The sequence below is a fragment of the Falco biarmicus genome, chromosome 6 (genome assembly GCF_023638135.1).
Source record: "Falco biarmicus isolate bFalBia1 chromosome 6, bFalBia1.pri, whole genome shotgun sequence".
In the NCBI taxonomy this organism is placed as follows: Eukaryota; Metazoa; Chordata; class Aves; order Falconiformes; family Falconidae; genus Falco; species Falco biarmicus.
In genome coordinates, this window is record NC_079293.1 from 45,861,141 (window position 1) to 45,887,748 (window position 26,608).

General features: G+C 47.6%; 1 protein-coding gene and 1 long non-coding RNA gene across 3 annotated transcripts; one reads left to right on the forward strand and one right to left on the reverse strand.

The window, feature by feature from the left end:
- The first annotated feature begins 3,564 nt into the window (after nucleotides 1–3,564).
- On the forward strand, nucleotides 3,565–20,090 carry LOC130151169 (uncharacterized). Its single transcript, XR_008822524.1, has 3 exons — nucleotides 3,565–3,977; nucleotides 11,943–13,478; nucleotides 19,979–20,090. It is a non-coding gene; the product is annotated as an uncharacterized LOC130151169 (long non-coding RNA).
- On the reverse strand, nucleotides 16,078–26,608 carry ZBTB2 (zinc finger and BTB domain containing 2). 2 transcript variants are annotated; one of them, XM_056343032.1, is made up of 3 exons: nucleotides 26,453–26,608; nucleotides 22,330–22,513; nucleotides 16,078–20,448 (listed from the first exon to the last, which is right to left on the reverse strand). In XM_056343032.1, the coding sequence occupies exons 2-3, from the start codon at nucleotides 22,500–22,502 to the stop codon at nucleotides 19,086–19,088; spliced, it is 1,536 nt and encodes a 511-aa protein (XP_056199007.1). In that variant the 5' UTR covers nucleotides 22,503–22,513; nucleotides 26,453–26,608; the 3' UTR covers nucleotides 16,078–19,085. The 2 variants fall into 2 exon arrangements, with proteins under 2 accessions (XP_056199007.1, XP_056199006.1); XM_056343031.1 differs by lacking the exon at nucleotides 26,453–26,608 and having other exon boundaries at nucleotides 22,330–23,368.

The following is a 26,608-nucleotide window of genomic DNA, read 5'->3' on the forward strand; positions in this document are numbered from 1 at the left end:
TAGATTTAGTCTTTACAAAAGTAAGAATGAAAGATAAGGGTGCAGTAAAGGCCTGTATCTGTTCTGCTCCAACATCCTCTTCAAAAAATAATATCAACTCTTTAAAATAGGAAGAACAGTTTAAACGAGTGTCTGTATTCCTCCTTGAAAATTACATCTGCTTCCAGAACTTGAAAAACACATATAGCTCAGTCCTTAGTGCAAGGACTGATGATATGATGAAATGAGGGAAGCAGAAGTCCAATATGCCATGGGAGCTGCTTCCTGGGGATGGTCTCTATGTAAAGTCCTGAGGCAGCTTGACCCTGTCCTCATAAACTAGCCCACAGACATGTCTCTGTCCCTCCTGCAAAGGCACCAGACTAGAAAGAATAACCAGCAAGATGCCTTTTGCTCTAAGAGGATAGACAAGGGGGAATTGTAAAAACTGCCAGGCATTTATAAGCCAGCTGCTGTCCTGGAAGGCAGACAGCCCAAGAAGCCTTTGAGAGGCAGCCCAACAGCAATCCCTGCCTCCTCCCTGGTGCAACTGTCCCCTTGTCGTGGTCTTCTGTGGCCCCTCGGCCTTGCAGTGCTATGGCCTCCTCTGCCCTGCTTGAGCTGTCTGCCTCTCTGCTTAGTAAGCAGGTTCCTTGTGAACTTTTAAATTCATTTCTAGGAGATTTTCAGCAGACAGACCCAGGGTCAATGTGCCACAGCCAGCGGTGCCTGTCATTTCCCATTGAAACAGCTGTTATGAGGTAGAAAAACCTGACACACAACCACCTATACTAACAATTCTCCCCTTCACCTTTCCGGTGGCAGCCATGAGGCTCACAAACTGTGAGACAGAGAGGTGATGCTCAGCCAGTATTTGAGAGTAGCTACCTGGCTAGCGCACACACAGAGCTTCAGGGTGCCCAGGCCCAAGGCAGGCCAGGGCCCTGAGCTGCCTCCACTCCATACAGTCGGGAGCAAGCGTGTTTCACACACTCATGTGTCTGGCCCTGGCCACCAGTGCTTGGATCACCTCTTGTGCATGCCAAGACCATCTGGCAAGACACCGAGGGAGGAGGGCAAACATGGGAGGAGGCTGAGTGTGGGATTTGAATTTCACTTGCTTTTGTCATTGAAGAGGTGGTGGAAAAAAGTAACATTTTCAAGGCTGGCTTACTAAAGCAAAGGAGGCTGGAGGGTTACTTTCACCTCTGAGGGAAGGTTGTCCTTGGGGAAGATAGGGCAAGGGGGAAGTGTCGGCCAGACTATTTGAGACGCTGACTGGAAAGGCAGCCTTCCCACAGTCCCTGGCTGCCATGTGGGTGTTTGTTCAGAGGAAACTTTTCTTAGCCCAAATACATTTTGTTTGGTTGTTTTTTGTTTTGTTTTGCTGGGGGTTTTTTTAATCTCCCAGATGATGTTTTTGCTATCATTTAGTGGAAGTAATTAAGAATTACGAAGACAAATATGACCTGCCCATTATTCTGGAGTTGACACAAACTCTTCTAAAGTAGAGTATTTGCTGAACAATCTTGAAAATAGTAGTATTCTCTTCGGCATAAGTCTCTCTGCTGGGGAAATGCTTTTATTGGATTTTTGCATAATCTGTCTTGATCCTGCAATTGGATTCAGGCTCATACATCCTCCCTCCTCCCCACAGTAGAGCGGGTTAATGCCTTACAGATGCAGGGGAGGAACCTGCATCAGGATGAATGGTGTGGCAAAGGCTGAGTGTATTGCTTACAGTTCTTCGTACAAAAGTATACTTAATTAAAAAACAAACAAACAAACAAAAAACAAAACAGAGAAACCTTTTAAGTCAGTATTGGTATTGATTGGTAGAAATAGGCTCATATTCACTATGGCAGCCTATTGACTATGTTGACATTACTATTCTGTTTCTTTCACTCATAACCAGTAGTTGCTCATGGAAAGAACGGATACAATACTTCTTTCTGTAATCATTTTTTGATGCTTTCAAGGCTCTGGACATTCCTGTTATTTATTATTTATTTATTTTTCCAATAAAAGAGACATTACATTTTGGATTTGCTTTCCTGTTATAAGCTTGGGTCACTGGGGAGCATCAAACCTTACAATCTAAAGCAGTAGAGATGGTTTTGCTTAAAACTTCAGAAACTCCTATTTTTGGTTGTGGCGCATGTACAGGAGTACGTTATGTGATGTGTGCTATGTCAAGCCAACCTGTTATACTTCTAAATCATTCTGTAGAAACAAGGAATCTTGGCACATGACTGAAAAATAATGTAATGCCTCTTGAATTTTGCTTTGAAGACTATATAAGGTATTGATTAATTGTCCCTGTTAAGTGGCAAGGTACAACAAGTAAGGAAGTCTCAGTGAGTAGTACTGGCAACACGCAAGGAAGCAAAAGAGCACAGTTGGAGGACTGTAGGTGCAGAGACAAACATGCATCAAGTGATGTAAGATCACTGTTGCTGAAAACAAAACTTTTTATTACAAAAAACTTGGCATTAGAAGAAAATCAGAGAAACTCCACAATCTGTTGCAAAAACAGAAAAAAAGAGTGAAATTAGTAGAAAAAAAAAAAGAGTGCTTTTATTGAATAGTAATTTGTGACCTGTTTGTGGCAGGATAGCACGCAGAGTGAGAGCTTCCTGAGGGCTGTGGATCCCACTCTGCACAGACAAGTGGGAAATGGTAAGGGAAAGGTGATACCTTGTTTCTTGTGTGTAAAGTTCAGTGTAGCTCAGTTTTTCCCCTCATCACCGATTTTCTTAAGTAATAGCAAGTGAGACACCAAAGCCAATCTAAATGGCTCTTACTCTAGATACAGGACACAGCCCAAAGTTTAGAAGATTATCTTTGAATTTTAAATAAGACAGATGAAATATTAATGATTCTTCAACTCAAGAGCTTTAAATAGACTGTCAAATAAGCAGTGCTGAGGTTAGCCTGTTTTAAAGTTCCAGGGAAAAATCTGCACTTATTGATTGTGTTGTGAACTCAAAATGCAACCAAACCATGGGAACAGACTGTCCTAAAAGGAGAGGATACTCTGTATTTTTTAAGCAGAGAAAATAAAAGAGAGGGAGTAGTATTGCTGATGCTTGGAAAATTAACATTTCTCAGCCCCCTCAGAAGGCAGAGATCCGGGCTGGAGGAGCAGCTGGACATTTGTGTGCTCTGTGTGTGTGTATGTGCACACGTGTGTGCATGTGCAGGCATGCCTCTGTGTGTGTGTGTGTGTACATGTACATTGCCACAGCCTTTGTCTCCTCTCTGGACCTGGGGACAGGGAACTGCGGCAGCTGCACTGAAGCCCAGATACTTCCCCTTGCCCCTGCACCTCCCTGGCATAGCTGGAACACAGCGTGCAGGGAAATGCCGGTGTTCCCACCTGGCTGAAATTTCTCTGCCACCTGCCCATCAGCTCATGGCTATCTCCTGGCAGCGCTGCCAACAGAGTTCAGGGGACACAAAACACCCCCTTAAGGGTCATTTCCACTTCTCATCCTGTTCTCTTCACTCAGGGCTGGGGACACCTGTCACACTTGGGCATCCTAGGAGCTGCTCACTGACAATGCTGTCTTGGCTGTTCTCCAACATCTTTTCCTGCAGGGACTGGATGCTCAGACCCAGAGAAAGGCTTCTGTTTCTCCAGAGGCAAAGATTTCAAGAGCAGTGACGCATTCTGGAGTTTAGAAAATTGTCTCTGTCTCTCCTCCTTCATAACATCTATTCCCATATATATTCCTGTCTCTCTATCTCTCTGTTTAGCTACTTATCATATCTCAAAGTGCTTAGAGTAGGAAAGACAGATACTCATCCAAGGTCTTCCCATAGCACAGAGTGTCCCTGCCAAGACACTGAGGGCAAAGGCAGGTCAGTGACAGTGTCGTCTCCTGCCTACTGAATAACTGAGTGACAATAAGGCACCAGACTGGTCCTGGATAGGCCTTCATGGCAGATGTAACAGTAAAAGAAAATTCTTCTCTCAGCAGTGAATATGCAAAAAGGTCCCCCCCGTGTGTACCTGCCACTGTAAGCCTTGGGACTTGGTGCTTTTGAGTGCTCTGTGGCCCACTATGCAAAGGGCTCTGCTCTCTGGGGCCAGCGTGCCGCAAGGCAGGGCTGCCAGAGTCCTGCCAGCCCCCTTTGGCTTTCCAGGGCAGCCTCTCGGTACAGCCATGCTGTCACAGACACGGGTACAGCCATGCTGTCACACTCTTCAGGTGTGCAGTGCCTGCGCCTGTGCAGGGCAGCCAGCCAGTGAGCCAGCGCGCCCGGGCGGCTGCACTGGTGTGACTGCACCATCTAGTGCTGCCTTCTGCAAAGTCACCGCCGGCCTTTCCGCCAGAAGGAAGCTCCGCTGGTTGTCACAAGTCCGCACGGGTTGCACCTCAAAGGCACCAGAACCATACTTCCAGTTTCATAACCAAAAGCTGGAGAAGGTCATGTGGCAAAGGCAGCAACTTCTAGCCCTTGTCCTCCCTGTGAGATGAGCTTCCATCCAGCCTGGACAGCTGTGCACAACACAGCACGAGCTTGCGTTGCTGACGTACGTGCACCAAATGCACGTGTGAAAGATTAAGCTGCTTCAGTGGGCTCTGAATTGAAGCTGCAGCTTCACTTCCAGATTGCTAGCTGTTCCTTCGGTGCCAGTCTGAATCACGTCAGGAAACGATACAGCCACAGCAGAAACAGGGCCCAGACCCACAGGGGCTGCCCTAAGGCACGGCTCCTGCAAAGGCCTGATGTGTGCTGGGACCAGTGGCCTTTCGGCCGCAGGGAGAGCGGCGTGTACGCTGGATACCAAGGCCAGAAAGAGATAAGGTCTGTTGCCTCTGCAGCCTTGCAAAAGGAACTGTTTGGTAGTTTCTGATAAGCCTGAAAGTCTTGGGTACAAACTGCAAAAAGCCACGGGAGAGGTGTAGACCAAACTTCCAAACTGGAAGGCAGGAATATACCAAATTATTCAAAAAAGCTTTGAGAATCAGACCCAGCAGCAGCCAGGCTGCTGAGACTGTCCTGTTTTGTGGGGTGATAGAAAGGAGACCTACAGCATGATGGAAAAGCAGAGGGAGCATTGTAATTATTAGTCTTAGCCAGGGTTAAGTGGTAATACTTTCCAGGAGGTCCTCCAGGCTAAGTTCACAGATGTACCAGTATATATCAAAAATGATAAAAACCAGAGGAGAACCTCATCTAAAGTAAATGTAAAAGAGGTATAGTCTGTCTCTACGCAAAGAGGAGAAAGCAAAAGGGGGAAATAGAGGCGCACCCACAGTCACAGTCACCACTAAGCATTAGTGGTTATGGAAAATGTATTTAGAAAAGAGCAATCTCTGAGTCAGCTAAATGTACTGTCACCTATTTTACAGCAATTGGCTGAGTTTGTCTCGGCCACTCTTTGTGATAGTCCTCTGGGCTTGGTACCCAGGGATGGCGGTGACACAGTACAACTTGAGAAAGTAATGACTAAGATAGAGGATTTTAGAGATGTGAGCTCTGGGATACCCACTTCTATCAGCACTGACCCTAGACCAAGAATATACAGGAAACCAAGGTCGGGGCTTGATCCTGTGGCAGTCCAAGCAGCCGCTACCGGCCCTGGGGAGGATGCATGTACCGAGGTGATGGTGATGGTCAATGACTACAGTGTTATGACATTCCTCATCAACACAGGAGCCCAAATGTAGACAGCAGATAAGGGCACTTACCAAGGACAGTCTCCACTTAGCAAACAACTAGTTTCAATTGTAGGTGTCCGTGGCCAAGTCACTACCCACCCACTGGCCAGGGCTAAATTAATTCTGTCTAAAGAAATAGCAGTTCACCCAATCTTACTCTTATAGGCACTGTTTAGGTACAAACTCACTGAAGGGTGAGTTGCAGGTTGACCCATGGGGAAAATAGTAAACAAGGACAACCACTGCCTTTACCACACGGTTTGCCTCATATTGATGCACACCCGTTAATCTGTTACAAACAGATGCCACCTTAGCCCATAGCAAGCTCCATATTGCAAGCTCCCTCCTGATGCCATCCATCCTCTTGCTGAACTGGCAAAACAGGCAAAAGAAAATGGAATCATTGGCAAGTCTCATCCCCCTACAAGTCTCCTGCATGCCTTCAAAAGAAGACTAATGGCAAGTGGAAATTCAACAGCAGATTATAGAGGCCTGACAGCTGCTGCCAAACTGTTCACTGTGACTATTCCCAGTATAGCTGACTGATAGAGTCAATACTCTTAATGATGGATGGCAACTATTGATGTGAAAGATATGTTTTTTTATGATCCCAGCACCAGAGGCAGATAGGATGAAGTCTGCTTGCATCTAGCAGGAACTCCAGTATATATTTACTCACCTGTCGCAAGGCTTAAACCATTGTCCCACCATGCGTGCAGCTCATGCTACATTGGCTAAAAAGCTGGAAATGTTAGCATTTTCACAAGAGGTCACTGTGGGTCAGCACATCAGTGATGTCTTAAGAGATGGCCACTTGGCAGAACCTGTGAACAGGCCATGGACACCTGGTATAACACACCCACCAGAAGAACAGAAACATGGGCCCAGTCATGAATTCATAAAGACGGATTCGTAAAGATGGGGAGTCAGATGGGTAGGTGGGAGAAAAACATCCACCAACGAGGTGCTACAAGAAATCCAATGATAACCCTTGCCCCAGAATAAGAAAGGGGTTATGTGCTGTGCTAGGAAATTTAGGATCTTGGAGAGTACGTATTCCAGGATTTAATACAATAGCCTGACCACTTCATAACTTACTAAAGAATGCGATCTGGGAATGGACCCCACAACATAACGAGGCCCCCAGAAACATAAAAAAGAAATAAAGAAACAACAAAATAAAGAAAACCATAAAAGTGTATCAGCCACTGGGACATATCCGCCCTGCATGGCCCCTCACTACAGATCCAGGTGGGAGAAAAGGCGTATCAGTGGGGACTAGAGCAATAGGGGCTGCCTGGATCCATGCAACTTTGTGTCACTTTGAGTTCCAAATCACAGCAGAATTTTGTGTAAAAATACAGTCATATATAACTCTAAAACCACTATTAAAGATTTTGTGAAAAGAAAACCTAATTTTGAATGGGAAACCAGATATTATGTCTTTACAGGAAGAGCATAAAGCTGGACAGTGGGGTCATCATGAGGGCAAATACACTCCCCCTCTAGTAAAGCTTTTTGAAAATCTGAAAGAGCGTGAGTGTTTCTTTCCATGGCAAGCATGGATTGCCTCACTCCCAAAGCTTTTAGCAATTCAGTGAAATCTGAATCAGAAAAGATGATAAGTATAGTCTCTCCCTAGACTATTTACTGCACTTAACTAAGACCTTCGCTATTTCTAGGAACAGCTTGAGGAAATAAGACGGTCTTGAAAGAGTAAGCTCTTATTAATAAAGCTTTTTTAATTTTCTTTCTGTCAGATGCGGTAAGCATTCATGAGCTGTTTTGAGAGATACCAGTCTTAGAGGACAACTGGCAAGGTTGTGGCAGAGCCAGGAGCTTTATCCACGAGGCTTAATTAAGTGATGCTAACACTTGCTCTTTTGAAGACTTCACCTTTTTGTCATGGTCAGTAAAAAGCAATGCCTTTAATGCTCAGCATAGCTACAGGTGTGCTTCATGCAAAGGTCCACACAACTGACCCAAGATCCCAGTAGATATCACAACCCAATCCCCTCATGGGGGGCAGCAAGGACTCCCTTGCCTCCTTCTCCCCTTTCCTATGAGGAGAAGGGACAGAAACAGGGGCAACTCCTGCATATGCTCTCCAGTAAAAGGGAAATCTGAAGCTGAAATTAGGGAAAAAAAGACAGAGACAGAAGGGTGGGAAACCACATTGTTTAGTGCTGCAACGCTTGAAATACTCTTTTGGTGTGACTCCAGCTGAAGAGGCAATGCCCTGCGCCTGCACTCTCCACCAGCTGTTACACAGACTTTTTGCAGCATCCCCCTTTCTTCAGCAGCCCTTTTGCAGCCCTGTGCCAGTGAGAGGCTTCTGCTCCGTTTCTCTCCCCGTTCTAACTCTAATCCTAAACCTACACTCTGGTCGCGAGTTGAGCCTTCTCCAAAACCCCCAGCCCTGGCTCAAGGTGAAAAATTCTTTGGCAGGGCAGAGTGTGGCCCCTCAGTCACATTGAGATGACTTATTCCAGACTGTGGTTTTTCTGCCTTAAAACTGCAGTCTAAGAGAGTGCTGAGGTTGTGGCCTTCTTGACAGGTCCAGTGTGGCTCGCTGCAGTGTAAGCCTTTGCCAGAAATGGCCCTGACAGCTGGAGAGGCAGTGCCATTCCTGGACCTAACTGCCTCTTCATCAGGTGTTTGACTTGCTTAGTTACATCTTGGAATCTCTTGGGTTTCTGAGCAGCTGGAGCAGCTCACCAGCGTAATCTTCATACATTTCTTACTGCAGGGTGGTACCAAGAAATGTACCCTCTTGATCCCGTCAGACACTAAAAAAGGATTTTGCCACTCAGCTGGTAGGTTCTAAAGACAAACTGAGGAACTGCCCTCTTCTACAGTGCTTGCAAGCTGACACTTCTCCAAAACCGCCTGCTTCACTTCAGCCACAGCAATTCAACGCCATCCAGGAGACAGCTGAAAGCCTGGAGTGTTACTCTTTTGCAAATGACCTCTCCCCCTTATGCTCAGTGGCAGAGACATCAGTGCTAATTGCTTAGTGTTACTGTATCACCATTTCTAGCTTCTCAGAGCCACGTTTAATCAGGTTCCTTGACAGCAATAGGAAATAAATGTGCTCATTTCTCACATGGATAGTCACCACTGAGGTGTGGCACCGTATGTGAGTACCGCTACCCATGGCTACATGCCAGAGCAAATAAATCCTTCTGGCAGCAGCAGCTGCACTTGTTTCCTCTCACCACGAAAAACCTCAGCTCCTATAAGCACTGACCATCAGCAGGGCATGGCCAGATGCAGAGTAAGATGTCACCTCACACTCCCTTGCAGGAACATCAGAAGCAGCAAAATGTTTTATATGACACTACAACACTAGGTGACTTTCTCAGGGGTCTACCAAGGACTTGTGCTGAGACACAAATACAGGTCTTGAGAACTTCCAGTTTCTGTAGGACAACTACTTTTTGGAGCAGAAGGCAACTCCTTTAGAAGCAAGAGAATCTCTCTCATTTCTGAAGGGGAAAAAAGCATCAATACAACCATAATCTCCAAATTCCTAGTATGCTCTTCTTTTTAATAAAGACACAGACCCTAATCCCATGCAAAGAGATTCCTGACCCTTGAACTAGTGAGAACTGAAGGTGGTGCTTCCATTCTCCGGGGCAAGTACAGTGCAGCTGGTAACACCTTCTCTTGCCGAGCTGGCAGGAGCAAGGGGAAAGCATCAGCCCTAAAAGGAGCACGATGATGGGAGCACTGCTAACCCCAGGGTGGCAGAGCAGAAGCCGTGCGCTCTCAGTTCTGTCTGTGAAGGACATTGAAAGGCAGAAGGCCCTGCTTCCACCCTTGCTATAAGATGGGGGTGTTTTAAGGTTTGGAAGAAACTCAAGACATGACTGAGTCTGCACAAAGAGTGAAGGTGAAAAAAAATCAGAGCGAGGGACACTACTAAGCCTTCATCCTCAACGACCCCCGCGACCACCACCAGGAGACAGTGCCCAGGCGCAAATGAGAGGAAACGTATGCTAATGATTTCTTGGCAGACTAATTATCCTAACGCAACCTATTCTGGGGCATCTATTGAATCTGTATGAATGTATACTTTAAATCACACGTGCACAAAGAAGTCGGGGCAGCAGGTGCTTCTGGAATTATCCACCCTGACGCCTGCCGGTGAATTAAACATACTGCTTTACAACCTATCCTGAGTTATAGAGTTTAAATCCTCACGTCAGGGGCATGGTCCGACTGCACAGTGAAAACTGCAGTCACCGCAAGGTGCCCAAGTGACAGACACATCTGCCTCGCGGTTAGGGCAGAAACATCTGCAACGTCAAAAACCTCTATACATGTAAAACACTTCAGCGTAACTTCTGTGCCCGATGTGTTCCCATTCTCTGAGGAGGAAACAGTTAATAGAATGTGAAAAAAACCAAATCGAACCAAAAAACCAACAAGCCGCATCCCAGCACAGGAAAGGTGGTGTCCTTGGAGGCGCGGTCACAGCGGCAGTTTAGGCGGCGGCTTCCCGAGTCACCGCCGCTGTGACTCCCGGAGCTGCCGTTCCCCACAGCGGCTCCGCCCTGCCCGGCGCGGCGCTGCGGCACCGGAACGCCGGTTCCTGCGGCGGATTCGTGCTGTTGCTTCCCTTGCGGCAGGGGGAGCGCGGAACGGAGCGCCGACGCCGCGGCCCTTCGCCACCTGCACTCACAGGGACCCCCGGGGCAGTGGCGCTCGGGCCCCCAAGGTCACTCCGGCCGCCGGAAAGCTGAGACGCTGCCCCGGTCAGCCCGGTTTTAAGTCAAACTGTGGCGTTACTAGACCCCGTGGGAGGGCTCGATTCCCGCTGCTCACGCCGGCGGCGGGTAGCGGGTGGGGCCGGCACACGAAGCCCCTCAGACAGGCGGCGCCGGCAGGACACGCACCCACGGCCCAGGGCCCGGCGCAGGGCGAGACCCGCCTGAGGCGAGGAGAGGCGGGGCGGGGCGCCAGCTCGCCCGCCCGCCCGCCCCCGCGCATGCGCGGCGCTGCCCCGCGCCCCCGCCCGGCCCGCGCTGCCCCTCCGGCGGCGGCGCTGTGGCAGCTCCGCGCGGGGGCGCCCGGCTGCTGCGGCCCGGTCCCGCCCGCCGGCCCCGGCTCCCGCCCGCCCTCTATGGCCGCGGCCCCGCGCCCTGCCTGCCCGCCCGCGCGAAGCACCGGGGGCCGCCGGGCCGTGAGTGCCAGCCTGCGGCGGGCTATGGCCTCCGCCCCGCGGCCCTGTGCCCGCCTCGCTGCCGCGCCGGGGCCCGCCGGCTCGGGGGGCGCTGGCGGCAGATGGGTCGCAGGGTGAGCGACCGTGGCGCCGGGGGAGCTCAGGCCCGGCGGCTCGGAGCCGGTCGCAGCTGTGCCGCCGCCGCTGTCCCTGGCTGCCGCCGGCGGGGCAGGACGCGTCCGTTACACACCTCGGACATGGCAGGAGGGTGGCGCACAGCGACGCGCACACCCCTCGAGTCATACCTGCGGTACGGTTTTTGAAATGCAGATTGTGCTACAGCTTGGTTGAAAAGTAGTGAGTAGGGCAGGAAAACTTTGAGTTTTAATAAACTCGGCGAACGAGGGTGGAGTTTTCTCCGAAGGAGCTTTTTCGGCTTTTGTACACAAACAGGATTTGTCCTGGGTCTCTTTCCTTTATCAGTATTGCCAAAGATGTCTCGTGTACGCACCAAAATGAGATTTCAAAAAAGATTCTGTGTAAAGAGTGCAGTCATATCAAAGAGTAAGATTATTATTGAACAATTATGACTAAGTGTACGTGTCTGTGTGTGGAAGCCTGTGTACCAGCAACGGGAGTGGTGGTGGTTTGGTGGTGGGGCATCACAACCTTTTCCTGGTCAGCGCATGCAAATCACATGCTTTGAGTGACTGTTCCCCTTCATATCCTCCAGGTACTGCTGGTGGGGTGGAAGGACCTGGCCCACAGGCCCTCCCCGTTCTCTAGCCTTTACCCATTTGTAGGGCAGTCACGGAAGATCTGCTCCTGCTGGGATGGGAAGCTCATGCTGACGGTTTAACACCAGCACAGAGGCTGTGACCAGTGTCAGTGTTCGCACTGCCCAAAAGCATGTGCTTGCCCTCATCAGGGACTGCACTTGCATGGGCTGATTAACTATGCCACCACAAAATTGTCCAGTTTGTAGTCAGCTCCTTTTGAGGGGAAATGGTCTTGGTCAGTCATGAATGGCAGATGCAATAGTATTTTATATATATATACATATCTAAGTAAAATGTAATAATATTTTAAATTATAAATTTTCTTGTCAGTGAATATGCAAAAAGGTCCCCCCGTGTGTACCTGCCACTGTAAGCCTTGGGACTTGGTGCTTTTGAGTGCTCTGTGGCCCACTATGCAAAGGGCTCTGCTCTCTGGGGCCAGCGTGCCGCAAGGCAGGGCTGCCAGAGTCCTGCCAGCCCCCTTTGGCTTTCCAGGGCAGCCTCTCGGTACAGCCATGCTGTCACAGACACGGGTACAGCCATGCTGTCACACTCTTCAGGTGTGCAGTGCCTGCGCCTGTGCAGGGCAGCCAGCCAGTGAGCCAGCGCGCCCGGGCGGCTGCACTGGTGTGACTGCACCATCTAGTGCTGCCTTCTGCAAAGTCACCGCCGGCCTTTCCGCCAGAAGGAAGCTCCGCTGGTTGTCACAAGTCCGCACGGGTTGCACCTCAAAGGCACCAGAACCATACTTCCAGTTTCATAACCAAAAGCTGGAGAAGGTCATGTGGCAAAGGCAGCAACTTCTAGCCCTTGTCCTCCCTGTGAGGTGAGCCTCCATCCAGCCTGGACAGCTGTGCACAACACAGCACGAGCTTGCGTTGCTGACGTACGTGCACCAAATGCACGTGTGAAAGATTAAGCTGCTTCAGTGGGCTCTGAATTGAAGCTGCAGCTTCACTTCCAGATTGCTAGCTGTTCCTTCGGTGCCAGTCTGAATCACGTCAGGAAACGATACAGCCACAGCAGAAACAGGGCCCAGACCCACAGGGGCTGCCCTAAGGCACGGCTCCTGCAAAGGCCTGATGTGTGCTGGGACCAGTGGCCTTTCGGCCGCAGGGAGAGCGGCGTGTACGCTGGATACCAAGGCCAGAAAGAGATAAGGTCTGTTGCCTCTGCAGCCTTGCAAAAGGAACTGTTTGGTAGTTTCTGATAAGCCTGAAAGTCTTGGGTACAAACTGCAAAAAGCCACAGGAGAGGTGTAGACCAAACTTCCAAACTGGAAGGCAGGAATATACCAAATTATTCAAAAAAGCTTTGAGAATCAGACCCAGCAGCAGCCAGGCTGCTGAGACTGTCCTGTTTCGTGGGGTGATAGAGAGGACACTTGCAGCATGATATGGGAGGGAAGGATGAGCCTGGAAACTCTCTTGCTCATAAGCATGTGGGTTAGTGACTCTATGACTTAATGAGCGTATGAATTTTTTAAGCAATAAATTAGGAATTGAGAATTTAGGTTAGCTTGTTGAAAGGGGATTGAGCCCTTATTTGATTTTTACCTAATGAGCTCATAAAATAAAGTTTGATTCACATAGTACATTGCTCTGTGAATTTTAGAGACCCAAATGAAACATGATGATCCACAAACTAATTCACTGCTAAAACTGGAATTACACGATACAGTAGTAAGCGAATGGAAAATGCTTTAACCATGTGGTTGAGAGATTAAGGGACAGGATTGAAGGAAACACAGATTTATTAGGAAGCTCTCTTAGAAAGTGTTGGCACTGCTTCAAAGCGGCCTGATTGGAGACACCCTGTGGATGTGTGCTGGGGCATGCTGGAGTGGTGGGCTACCTCCTCCACACTCTACGGAGCAGTACAGTAAGTACGTATTTGTGGTAACGTGGCGTTTTGTGGCTCTGCTTCTCTCCTCTGAGTAAATTTCCTTAGGTTCCAGGAAAACTTCTGCTTTGGTCAAGGCAATAGACATAGACTGAGTATGAGGAGGTCCTGCTGGCAGCTGCTTTGTTACAGGGGCTAAAATACTGGCACTGCAAGGAGTGACGACAGTTACTGACAGCTGCTCAAAGACTGCGCTGAGCTCTGCATCTTGGCAAACCTGATCTGTTCAAAAGCATGAATGTATAGACAGCATGGCAGCAAGGCTGTACTGCAGAGGAAGCGTGTTTCATGGTTCTGGCTATGTATCATTATAATATGTCCTTTTTAATGACAGGCTTGATAGAAGCCCATATTTAAGGACAGTCAGTTTCTCCTGCTTCTAGAGATGATCATCAATCATTTGGCAAATATACATTGACAAAGCGTGCTGCAAAAGACTTCTTGCTGCTTTCTGCATTTTGTTCTGGTTCTGGTATGAGTGGGCTTTCATTATCCAGTGACAGCAACAGGCATTTTTACAAACAAAAAGAAATGAACAAAACAAGAGCTGCAGAAACTGAAACATACTGCCTCAGGTAGGACAACAGCTGGAGTTTTTGAACAGCCAGCCTTTATCACCACTGGTAGTCTATCACCTAGAGTTCATTACAAAGGTATGCTGCTGTAACTAACAGTGTAACATTTACAGTGTCGAAGGAGGAAAGTTAAATGGAACTTGTTTTCTTTAAGTAGCCTAAATACTCCTAATCATTCATAGCTATGAAGTATCTTGCCATGTGGAAACATTTGTCGACTTCTAGGAAGCAATAAATAAGAGTCAATGACAGAACTACAAAATGAACCCTCCCTTAGTTTACTTTTTAAAAGATGTGGAAATACAACGAATGAAAATACTTGAACTTGGTTAAGAATTAATCACTTTGGTCTTCAGTTGCTTGGGCCAAAGATAACTAAAGAACTGTATTACTCTCCAAAAAGGCAAAATACCTTTGCACCTCAAAGGCACCAGAACCATACTTCCAGTTTCATAACCAAAAGCTGGAGAAGGTCATGTGGCAAAGGCAGCAACTTCTAGCCCTTGTCCTCCCTGTGAGGTGAGCTTCCATCCAGCCTGGACAGCTGTGAAAGGGGAAGAAGCACAACACAGCACGAGCTTGCGTTGCTGACGTACGTGCACCAAATGCACGTGTGAAAGATTAAGCTGCTTCAGTGGGCTCTGAATTGAAGCTGCAGCTTCACTTCCAGATTGCTAGCTGTTCCTTCGGTGCCAGTCTGAATCACGTCAGGAAACGATACAGCCACAGCAGAAACAGGGCCCAGACCCACAGGGGCTGCCCTAAGGCACGGCTCCTGCAAAGGCCTGATGTGTGCTGGGACCAGTGGCCTTTCGGCCGCAGGGAGAGCGGCGTGTACGCTGGATACCAAGGCCAGAAAGAGATAAGGTCTGTTGCCTCTGCAGCCTTGCAAAAGGAACTGTTTGGTAGTTTCTGATAAGCCTGAAAGTCTTGGGTACAAACTGCAAAAAGCCACAGGAGAGGTGTAGACCAGTAAGAAAGGTAATCTTGCTGTTAAGCATATTGGGAAAAAACATTGCAAGGGATTGTGATGCCACCAGGCACCACAGAACATGCTCTTGTCTCACCAGGTTTCCTTTAATTACATAAAAGATTTTGCAATGTGGAAGATGTTGCTTAAAGCAAACGGAAAGAAATCTACTTTTTTTTTTTTCTTGCAAATGACTACCTTTCGTGACTGAAGCTATTATTTTATGGGATTTGGAGCTGAAGAGCCAGAACACAGATCTGCTAAGTGTCAAGATAGCAACTTAAGGCCCTGCAGTGTAGAACAGGAGCACAGTTTGAACTACTCAGTGTATGGAACACTAGTATCTTCTAATAAATTCTCCCCCTGCAGAAGTATAATGATTATCAGACAAGTGACCAAGAAGATACTTGATACAAAGCTGAGGAAAAATATTGATTGCGGAGGACTGCAAACTTCACTTTCAGAAGTGATAATCATCTGTTATTTCTATTGAGCAGATAAATTTGTAGGTGTTTGGTACTTCTGAAGTCAAGGTAGAGGTGTCTTGTCAAGTGACGTGCCCAGGAAATCAGCTCTGAAGTTACTCCTTTGGAAATACACTGGGGCTGAAGGCCCAGCTCACAGCCTTGAATGATGGCAGATTTTCACTGATTATTCAGTAGTTCCTGCAAAGCTGTCTTCTATCATTGGGTAGAAAATTCACAACTTCATCAGGTGAGCAGCCTGAATGAGTAATGAGCGATTCGGTCACAAATTTCTGAGTCAAAAGTTGAAAGATAAAACCTGAAGTTCTCTCTAACTGTAATAAAAATTCAGATAGGATTTAAAAAAGAAGCTTGAACAAAACTACAGTTGTGCTGTAATTACCCAAACTCTGGATGCAGCTGTTAATAACCAGAATATACTGCTCCTAATTTCATTGTAGAGGAACAAAACTGCTCAAGCAGTGTGAGGCAATGACTTAAAACATTGCTGTGAAGCATCTGACAATAAAGGGTATTTAAAATAAACCATTATCATAGCTGAACACATATAAAAATAATCTCTTTATTGTGATTTTTTTTTCTCTTTACCTGACAATGTTATTTCTTAAGAATAAATATTAACAGGTGAAAGTATCTCTGCTGAGCCTGCAATTTCACATTCTTGCAGCCAGCAATGCTGTCATAACCAAGTTCTTCCCCAGCTGCTTGTTCCCTGCCCTCCACTGCCCCTTCTTTCTGGCAGTACACCAGCTTGTGAGGCCACACTGCCCACCAGACGAAGGACCTGCCCAAGTGGGAGACACTGCTTTGCACCCTCTCCACCCTGTGATGTTGCCTTGCAGCAACACTGGCTTCAGTAAGCCTCCTCCCTGCTCATTTCTGCCCTTGCACAACCTGCGAGTCAGCCAAAACCCTCTGCAGAGATAAAACAGGGAGCAGATTTGACAGAAAAATGGCATTTTTTAAGACTGGTTGTTTTTCAGTGGAATCAGTTCACTTGAGCCCATTCAACATTTAACTGAGCAAACATCATGTTCTCCAAACAGTGCAGAAAGAGAGCTGAGAACAGGAGTAAGGTCGGGACCCAGGGCTGCTGAATGTCGCACAAAAAATGGTGTGGCCATGTGTGCCCTTCTGATAACAACCAGCCACCTGGGGAGTTGAGCTAAACTGTTGGTACTGCACTGGAGCAGAGCTGGAGCTCTGAAAAAAAAAAAAAAGAGTATCTGACTAAGCAGTAACTAATAGCTGAGGTGGCAGCACCTTTAGCAGCTGTAGTAATTTTGGACCTGAACTTGTGACTATCCCCTAAACCACAGCTACCTCAAAAGCCGACCTTACCCTGAATTAAGAAATATTTATTATTTTGTTTTCCTACACTGAGAGCATTCCAAACTAAGTGAGATGAAATAAAAAACATATTTAAAGAAATCATACTGGTAGATGGAAGATCCTAAAAAAGTTTTAAAATGGGCAACACTAAAGTAATTCTATAAGGTGTTATTTTTTTAACCTTAAAACACTTTCATACTTTCAAGTAAAATCAATTGATTTAAAATCTGTTACTCTAATACAAGAGACATGATAAACTCAATGGCACTTACAATAAACTTTACAATCATTATTCCATAATAGGCTAGAAAAAATGAATATGTAGTGACTTTTTGTGCTAAATCCACTGATTTAAGCTTTAGAAAGCTATTTGTTCATATTTATGATGGAGCTTTTAGTCTGATAAACAGAATACATCGCTTGGCTTTTAAACCAATTCAGTAAAGCTCTTTCAGGAGGATTGAAAACCAACAGCCTTTCGCCTTCAACTCAATAAATCATATCCCATTTAATTCAGTTTTTATTCAATGAAATGATGTATAAAAACTTACAAATCTGAGAACTTAACTATACACAAAAAGATGATATTCCGTTTAAACGTATACACAGAGAAGAGCTGTGGTTTGTGACTCGCCCTCTCCCGCCCCTCCCCCCAAAACACACACTGTCTCCATTTACTATGGGGCACTTATTCTGTCTGCTTATGCCTTCTGTTGGCCCAGTAATTGCTCGGTGGGCTTCATTGCTGCTGTCAGTTTAGGTTTTTAGGCTACCAGCAAAATATCTGGGCATCTATATAAAATAGTAAGAATCAGCAACTTGATTTTTAACACAAAGATGCAGTGCTACCATCAGCAGTAACTAAAACTACAGAATTCAGCCTTTCAGTTTTTGCAGACTTTGTCTTGGCTTTGAAAATAACAGGACTCTCACAGAGCAGAATGTGCCAGCCAGCACTACGGATTTACTTCAAAACACCTGTCATCCCCTGTTGCTAGGATGTCTCTGCACCACTTTTTCTTCCTCTTAACTCATGCCATTAGACCAAATGAAATCATGGACATTCTTTGCCCGAGTAAGGCAAGAAAGCTTTTCTCTCTTCTTTCATCCAGAATGACTCAAACCTATAGCTAAGAACAAATGCACGTGCTGCACTAATGATGGTACAGTGCTCACCAGTATGTCACTTCTCTAGTTCCCTTTGTAGCTTGGGTGACAACACTTACCTATAGCTTCTCTTCAACAGGCCAATAAAAATGCACACAGCTCAGGACGTTTTCAATTTCATTAAAAATAACCTGTGCAATGATTAGGTTTGTCAAACAACTAAAAGACTTTCAGGGCTGAATCTGAGTAGACAGCCAGTTACTTAAAAAGGATGTGTGCATTTATTTACCTGTACCAAACAGACACACAAACACTTTATATATATATATACACATATATATATATAAAAATCTTTATACATATACAGCATTTTATATATATATATATAAAGATTGCCATCACATTATTATTACAGCTACTTAAGTCAACATTTGACTAAGTAACTACTTTTCTTGACTCAGTGATGCTCTCTGAAACAGATACCCAAAGGCATACTTGAAGCAAAACATAAGGCTAAAAGAAACCCAACACCCTCAGCTCTTTTTAACTCAATGAACAGATTTTTGCATTCATTGAGAAAAGTTCTGATGGTTTTAAGTTATAATCTTAATTTGCATGTGGACTTGCAAAAAGCATGGTGTTTAATTTGCCAGATCTTCTCAAAATGCCTTTTACCAGGGAAACTAATATATATATATATACACACACATACATATATATATATATTTCCTTTGCTTACCAAACTGATACTGTTTCTTATTACACTCATCATTGTATCTAAATACACTTTTAAGCAATCTAAATTTTGTTTAAAATCTATTAAATTTGGATTAACTAATACTATCAACAAAGTTAGCTGGATTATTTTTTCACATGTTCCTTTGTATTAAAATCAATTATGTTGTGGTTTGATGCAAGAGCTTTTTGTTTGTTTTGGTGGGAGAGGCAAAGTCCAATTTCCTAATGTGCCAGTACAGTTCTGGTTGCTGAAGACAAAGGGTGGGAAGGAGGCTGGTGGAAAAGATGGCAGGAGTGAGGTAAGAGGTGAGGGGAGGAAAAAATTGATTTAATAAAAAATGAGTAAAGAAACTTTAAAAAATTCATATAGGTTTCACATTCAGTCTAACAACACTGCTTCCTGCTCCTTTTTGATGGAGGCTAACACTGCATTATCAGTCTCTGTGGCTTCTGTGTCCCCACCACCTAGCAGAATGGAGCGATCTTCTTCTAGTGTAAAGACAGAGTTTTGATTTTGGCACGAATGTTTAACTACTTCATTGGGAGTTGAAAACGTTTTGTCACACAAGTTACATTTGTAGGGCTTGTTGGTCTGTACTAGCATGTTGTCCATTTGACTGCCTTCCTCAAATGTACAGAGTTCCAGAGTCTGTTTGTCCACCATCGTGTACGTGTCCATGCTCTGGTTTAGGCACACGTGTCTGGCAGCCTGGTTAGCCCTACAAAAGCTTTTGTCACAAGTGCTGCACTTGAAGGGCTTCCCCGTGTGTATGTACATGTGCTCCCTCCAGTGGCTTTTCTGAATAAATTTGCGACCACAGATGGAACATTCGTATTTCCGTCTTTTTACTTCCCTCTCTTGATCTGCCTGCTCCAAGTTGTCTATGTCTGCAATATCAGAGGGGGGCGGTGTCTCCGACTGCTGCTGCCCATCAATTATTGGGGAGTCTGAGATCTGCTGTAGCTCGCTGTCACTAATCATCCCTGCTTCAGGCACTTCCACGGCATCTTTATCAGCTGTGTTGTTACACAGAGACAAAGAAATATTACTTTCTCCCTGCTGGCTAGATGTGAAGGGAACTCCTGTGTGGATCTGCAGGTGCTCACGCAAACTACTTCGCAAATTGAACCGGCGACCGCAGAGGTGGCAGGCATAGTATTTTGGGAAGCTTCCGTTCCTTTTCATGATGCTTGGCTTGACATGTGCTATTGTGAGTGAGGCAGGCTGTTCATCTGAAGAAGATGCTTCCATATTGGCCTCTTCTCCTGCAGGTGAGTTGTTACCAGCAGCAGATACCAATTCTGGAGATAAAGAAGATGGCAATGGGTCGGAAGTGGATATATTCGTCCGGGTCACTTGTGGCAGAGTTGTAGCTAACTGCGAGAGCTGCGAGCCTTCAGAAACCTGCTCTTGGTTCATCCGTGATGTCTGTGGCCTTGGTTCTCGCCCGAGTTTGTCAGTCGCTGATGTAACCTTAGTGGGATGTCTTATCTGGTGATCTGCAATCTGAATGCCATATAATGAAGATGCTAATGGAAAAACTTGATCCGGGTGAGAAAAAGTTCCCTGACTTGCAAGGCTGGCCTCTTGAATTAGTGGATATGCATGCAGAAACTTTATTCCCTGTTCTAGTCGAACTGGGTCAATGAGTTGTGGTGCCATCTTCCCAGTGTACATCAAATGCAAGAGATAACTGAAGATATCTGGCTGTATGTCAGTTGCTTTCAAACGTACACATTCACTGAAAGATGAAACAAAATGATCAATAAAAGATAAGGAGAATCTTTTTTACCAGATCTAGGTTATTCAAGCATTGATAAAAATCAGAGGCATCTATACTTAAATTCAGGACAGAAACTGCAATAAATATAAGGAAATGCCTAAACACAAAAGAACTAATCTTACCGGCTATTTGAAAGATGCCATTTTTTTTTTCCTCAGGGAAGTAACAGGCTTGAAAAACAAAGCTGTCCCTTTCTATGAATCTATACCTTTCTAAACTGCTGTTGTATTATAGATTTGTCGTCACGTATTAATAAATTTTGTAAATTGCAAAGATATTTTCCCCCTTTTTTTGGTTGGATTCAAAGACGTCTGTAGCTAAATTAAATCCTGCTAGCACTGGACTCTTAAATTCACAATCCATTAGACTTTTCTCAGTACTTAGCCCTGAAAACACCTCAAATTCATCTGTCACTTGCCTGTTTGGCTTCTATGTCTTTCTAGTGTTTACAGCTACAGTTCTGCAAATGTGTGGTATCACCTTGTCTTACGATCCAGAAACCATGCAGGGCAGGGTGTGAATCCCCTGAGGATCTGATGCAGCAGGTGTAGCCTGAGCACATCTAACCCGTGGAGGCCAGGCTCCCTACAAAGCAGAACAGTAGCTTCTTTCCTTGAACAGGGAGAAAGAAACAGTAGCACCAGTGGTACACCTGGTCAGCCTAACAGTCCCTTCACTAGTGCTCAGCAAAGGGAGACACTTTGGCTGTGATTCCCTCTTCAGCCTAACAGGACTGAAACCAACATTATCCTCCAATGGAGAGCATGCCCTGTGCATAAACCTTTAGGATAGTCAGGATTAAAACACCCACCACTCCCCTGGTTGAAGCTGGATCTCTGTGCAGGAAGAGCAGCAAGGTTCACAGAAGGAAGAAAATCAGGAACATCTTGGTTAGGCCAGTTAACTAATGGGAGAGGATCTGGGATTCTAACTTTCAGAGTTATTTGTAGCTCTTGTGTGAAACAAACATTAAACAAAAGACAGAAAACGGCCATAACTGCATGCTGCAGTCTGAATGTTCTAATCGCAGTAGGCTACCAAGCTGAGGAGGAAATTATAACCAATTCTTCCATTTCTTGAGGTGCACCCTTTGTCAGGTCTCTCTCTGACTGCTTTTGAATTCAAATGTATTACACAAAAGTAAACTTTGCAGTGCTGTCTTCCAGAGAGGTCTGCGTGCTCTTGTGAGACCGATACATCTGCCTGCAGTCCTGTCTCATTTGCATTTCTGTCCTTGAAGTTTACTTTTAGCTAGAAACAATTAGCCAAAGAGTTGAGAGTTTCACTCATTTAACATAAACATTTTGAGATAGTTCAAATAATTGGGAAAAATAAAAGACACCCCCCCAAAAAATCTTCAAAACAGTCTTACACTTTTGTTATCTTTTCAAGGTTGCCTAACAACAACAAAAAAAAAAAAAAAGAAACACAAACCCCCTTATTTTCCACCACTATGTAGTATTTTATTATTTAACTGGCTTTGGTAAACCGTAAAAAAAAAAAAATTAAACCCTTTAACCTCTTTTATAAGTCTATTTCTCACAATCTCCTAGCAAATACTTATTAGGCTGCATACAATGTTATGGAAACGTCAAAAATAGTGTCAAGACAGAGCAGAGGACAGTGAGTGGGGGGAAGGAAAGTGCAAGAGTGAAGACAGGATCCTTTAAATATTCAATTCTAGGAATTCTATGCTCTTTTTAAAGTGAGATTCTAGTTATCCATCTTCCTCATGTCATAGCAAGCAGCAAAAAGAACATTTTCAGGTTTCAAAATGTTGCTAGACCTCCTTATCTTACCTAATTGAACAACATTTAAACTGAACTTTTTTATAGTTACCTGGTTTGATGAACAAACAACATCTTGAAGTAGTTGGAGAAAGAAGCAAGGACCGATTTGTGTGCCTTGAAGTAGACATCACCAATGGCAACTGTGCAGTCACACAGGAAACCAAACTCCCTCTGAGCATTTAGTTGCTGCAGCAGAATAAGTCCGTGGTTGGCCAAATCCATTTTTTTACACTCTGAAAAGCAAACGACTTCCATGTAAAACTTAACAGTAGAGGCACAGATGCAACATAGCTGTCTCTTAACAGGTATTTCCTTCTAATATCCGTATATCATGCTTTAGTAACACCCCTTAATCCCAAGCTACTGTATAGATGACATCTTACACATAGGCAAAGATCTCTGTTTCATGATGGGCAAGGCGATTCACAAAGATGCGAGTGATTTGCTGAGGCTTAAAGAGCAAAGGAGAGCCAGGACTAAAGAGTTCTGAAAAGGCGTTGGGCAGGGACAACGACTCAGATACAGAAATATAAATAGCTAAAGGAGAGGAAGAAATTTTAATAAGTAGTAAACCCACCTATTTTTAATGGGAAGAGCAAAGTATTTTGGCTGCCACTCTGTTTGAACAGGAAAAATAAATCTCCCTCCCCCTCACCTAAGTGGGTGGGAGAGACAAGAGCAGAACCCAATAAAAGACAAGTTACGTACTTTTAACCTGAAATTTTCAGTGTCTCTGTATGTCTTTTACCTAAAAGGTATGTGTCCATCCAGCTGAATCCAAACTCAACATTAAATAATTAAGCACTTCCTATGGTTACACCCCCTGCTGGGATATACCAGAGAAATACCTGAGTCTTCCCAGGCTGAAACAATGTATTCATTCTAGATATTGGCGAGCTTTCTGGACTATCGGAACAGGAGGGGCCAATCTTTCCACCCAACAATTCCTTAATCATTTATTGAGATCAGCTACAACAGCATTCTGTAAGGAGCCTGCGTGCCTGAGTGCCTCACGCTCACCTAGCAAATCAGGAAAACCAAGGGGTGAGAGCGGCACGAGTTATGATAACTGACAGCAAAACATGGCACCAGCCCGTGTCCCCCTAAACCAGGGCTCCTGCAGCCCCCCACCCTCCCCGCACTTCCTTTCACCAGCTGCTGGAGGCTGCCCTCAAAGAACTACCAAAGAGCCGTAAAGGATTTTCTCAAGGATTTGAGGGCAGTCTTGGGAGCACAAATTGGTAACTTAGGGGGGAAAAAGTAGCCAGGGAAACATGTTAGGACAGTTGCATATAGTTGGATGGATGAATATAGGGCTTGTAAGATCAACAACTGGATACAAACTTAACCAAAACAAATATAACTTGGAGGAGAAAAAGTGAAAGTATGAAGTAATGTAGGTCTGTCCGCTGGCATGTAAAACAGCAAGAGAAGCGAACAAAATTCCTGGGCATGTCATGCCCAGAACAGTGCAGATACTCTACGAACAGAAACGAAAGAGAAGGTGAAACCAGAAAAGCAGATCAAAAGCAGTAGATTTATAAGAAGTCTTAGGGTTTTTTTTCCTCCAAATGTAATTGGAAGTTAATGAAATTTTAGGTAAGATGCAAACAGCTTGTTTCTTCTATACAGTAAGACCGTGGCTTTTTGGGAAAGAGGATGAAAGTGTATTATTCCACAATGCCAATACGTTTAGTCATTGGAGAAACAAGTATTGCTACTTGCTGGACAGTGAGGAATGCCCTCGTATTTCAGCCAGTAACCAGGCTGACCAAATGCATTCCTTTGCATTCACATGAGATCAGAACTCGTTTGAGTCAGGGGTAAAAGCAAAGAGAGAAATGCAATTTAAGATACGGTTGATTATTTCCTTACAGTTAATAGTAATAATAATAACAACAAAATATCAGGCGTCACCTCTCTTCAGGTCCATCCTCTCCTTTGTAAATTACTGCTGGCTAATTACGTTTGTACAAACAGTATGCTAAAATCCTTTCCCTCACTCCAAAGGAGGGAATACTCCTGTCAGCAGTAACAAAAATAATGTTCACTGTTATTTAATCCTGCAGTGCCCCATGCAGGTAAACTTTGTGATGTTACAGAAAACATGCTAAATGTTTGGGGGTGGGGTGGGGGTTTTTAGCTTTACTTTAGGTTATTCTGTGCGCCGCACTTTTTTAATTCATCAGTGCCAAGTCTGGTTTGTACTTGGACAGCAAAACTTGCCAGGCAGAGCAAACCATTGATGTTGGGGACTCCAAGCCAGAACGGCATTCTTTCTAGTTATTATCATCCTAAGTTTGTTTAGCTTATAGTTTCTCCCTTACCCAAACAGCAGTCACTGTGGCAGCTGAAGCTGTTACCCTTTGTCAGAGACCCGAATTAATCTTTTTGCAAAACGATGCACTGTTTGGACACGTGCGCGATGCTATGTTTTTGTGTGTATTTTAAAGATATTTAAGTGCTTTGAACCCAAAGCCTAGAAGAATTACGCTCCAAGGAAATTGCACAGCAAGAGGAAAAGAGTGAGGAAAGCACTCTGTAAGTGTGCATATTCGCGGGAGCTTTACCCGTAGCTACATAAAATGACAGTTAACACCAGCAATGCCATGTTTCAGCGTTGACCAATTCGACAACTGCATAAAGTCCTCCTCGTGCCCCGAAAGCCTGCAGGGACAGCCCTGCCGCTGTGCGGGGACAGGCTGGCCCGGCCCGGCTTTACCGCAGCTTCGGCAGTTTCTCCGTTTGCTCGGCGGCGGGTGAGAAGCCGCGCGAGGCCGAGCCCCCCCGAAAGCGGAGCCGTTATCCCGGGACCACCCGGGAAACGCGGCGGGCGCGAGCCGGGCCGAGGCTGAGGAAGCGCTGGTCCCGCGCCGCGGAAAGGGGGACTCAGGCCGCGGACAGGCGGCGGCGGCGGCGAGGGAGGGGAGAGGAGGACCAGGGGAGGGCCCCGGGGCAGGCGGCCGCGCTGACAGGGAACAGCTGCCGGCCCAGCTCCGGCGCGGCGGACACCGCACCTCCCGCCACCGCCGCTCCCCGGCCCCGGCCACACACAGGAGCGCCCCAACGCCCCCGCGCCGCGCGGCTGCCGGAGACCCGCGCTGGGGCCCGGGCCGGCCCCGCCCGCCGCAACGGGACCGCGCGCGCGCGCCGGCAGCGGGGACGGGGCGGAGGGAAAGCGGGGCGCGCGCGCCGCTCGGGAGCACCCGCCGCCTGCCGGCGTCTTAGTGCGCGGCGGGGGGGCGTGGCCTGCCGCCCGCCCTCTCCCCCGCCTCCTCCCCCCCCGCCCCGTCCCCCCCGTCCCCGGAGTCACGCTCGGCCTCTGTGGCAGAGGTGACGGCGCCCTCCCATTGGCCGCCGGGGCGGAAGGCCGGGTGGCCGCGCGCCGCTCTCACTGGCTGCGCCCCGCCCCTCCTCTCCTCTCTCCGCCCGCCTCCCCCCCGCCGCCCCCCCGCGCACGCCACGCGCGCACGGACGGACGGAGACGGCGCGAGACGCAGCGCGAGCGGAGCCGCCAGGGCGCGCGAGACGGGAACCGCCGCTGCTGCCGCCGCCGCCAGGGCCGCCCAGCCTGCGAGGAGAGACAGGCGGGGCCGCCCCCTCCCGCGCCGCGCGGCGCCCTGCCCCCCCCGCCCTTCCCTGCGCCGGATGCCGCCGGAGGGGGGGGCCGCCCCGCTGCGGGCGGGCGGGTGCGCGGGCCCCACCGGCCGGGCCGAGCCCTGCGCCGGGCGACACCGGCCCCCCCACCCCCCGCTCCCTCCCCCGGCCCCCTCCCTCCCCCGGCGCGGCCCACCCCCCCGGCCCGGCCCTCCCCTCCCCTCGGCGCGGGCCCATCCCCCCCCCCCCCCCCCCCCGGGCTGTGTCCCGGATGGAGCCGCCCGGCCCGGCCCGGCGGGGGTTTGTCAGGAGGCCAGGCAGCCCCAGCGGCGCCAGGCGCGGCCCTCCTCCTCCTCCGCGCCCCCTCGGCCCGCCGCGGCGCGGCCGGACCCCGCGGCCGGGCACCCCTCGCACACAATGAGGAGGTAGGGCCGAGCAGGCCCCGCCGCGCCCCCGCGCCCGCCCGCCCGCCGCCGCCGCCGCCTCAGCCCGGGCCGCGGCCGGTGCGGCCGGGCCGGGCGCACGTGCGGGCGGCGCCGGGATCCCCCGCGGGGCGCGGCGCGGCCGGTGCTCACCTGGGGGGCGCGGGCCGCCGAGGCGCTCGGTGCCGGGCGGGCCGCCGCCGTCTCCGCGCCCAGCAGCAGCAGCAACAACGGAGTCAGCGCGGCGGCGGCGGCGGCGGCTTTTCCTGTCCGGTTACGTTAGGGTCACATGACCGAGAGCGGAGCACA

Coding starts and splice junctions, on each gene's coding strand:
- ZBTB2 (XM_056343031.1), bottom strand. CDS start 22,535: ATGGAAGTCGTTTGCTTTTCAGAGTGTAAAAAAATGGATTTGGCCAAC. Junction 20,449..22,329: donor TTGTTTGTTCATCAAACCAG/GTAACTATAAAA, acceptor TTCATCTTTCAG/TGAATGTGTACGTTTGAAAG.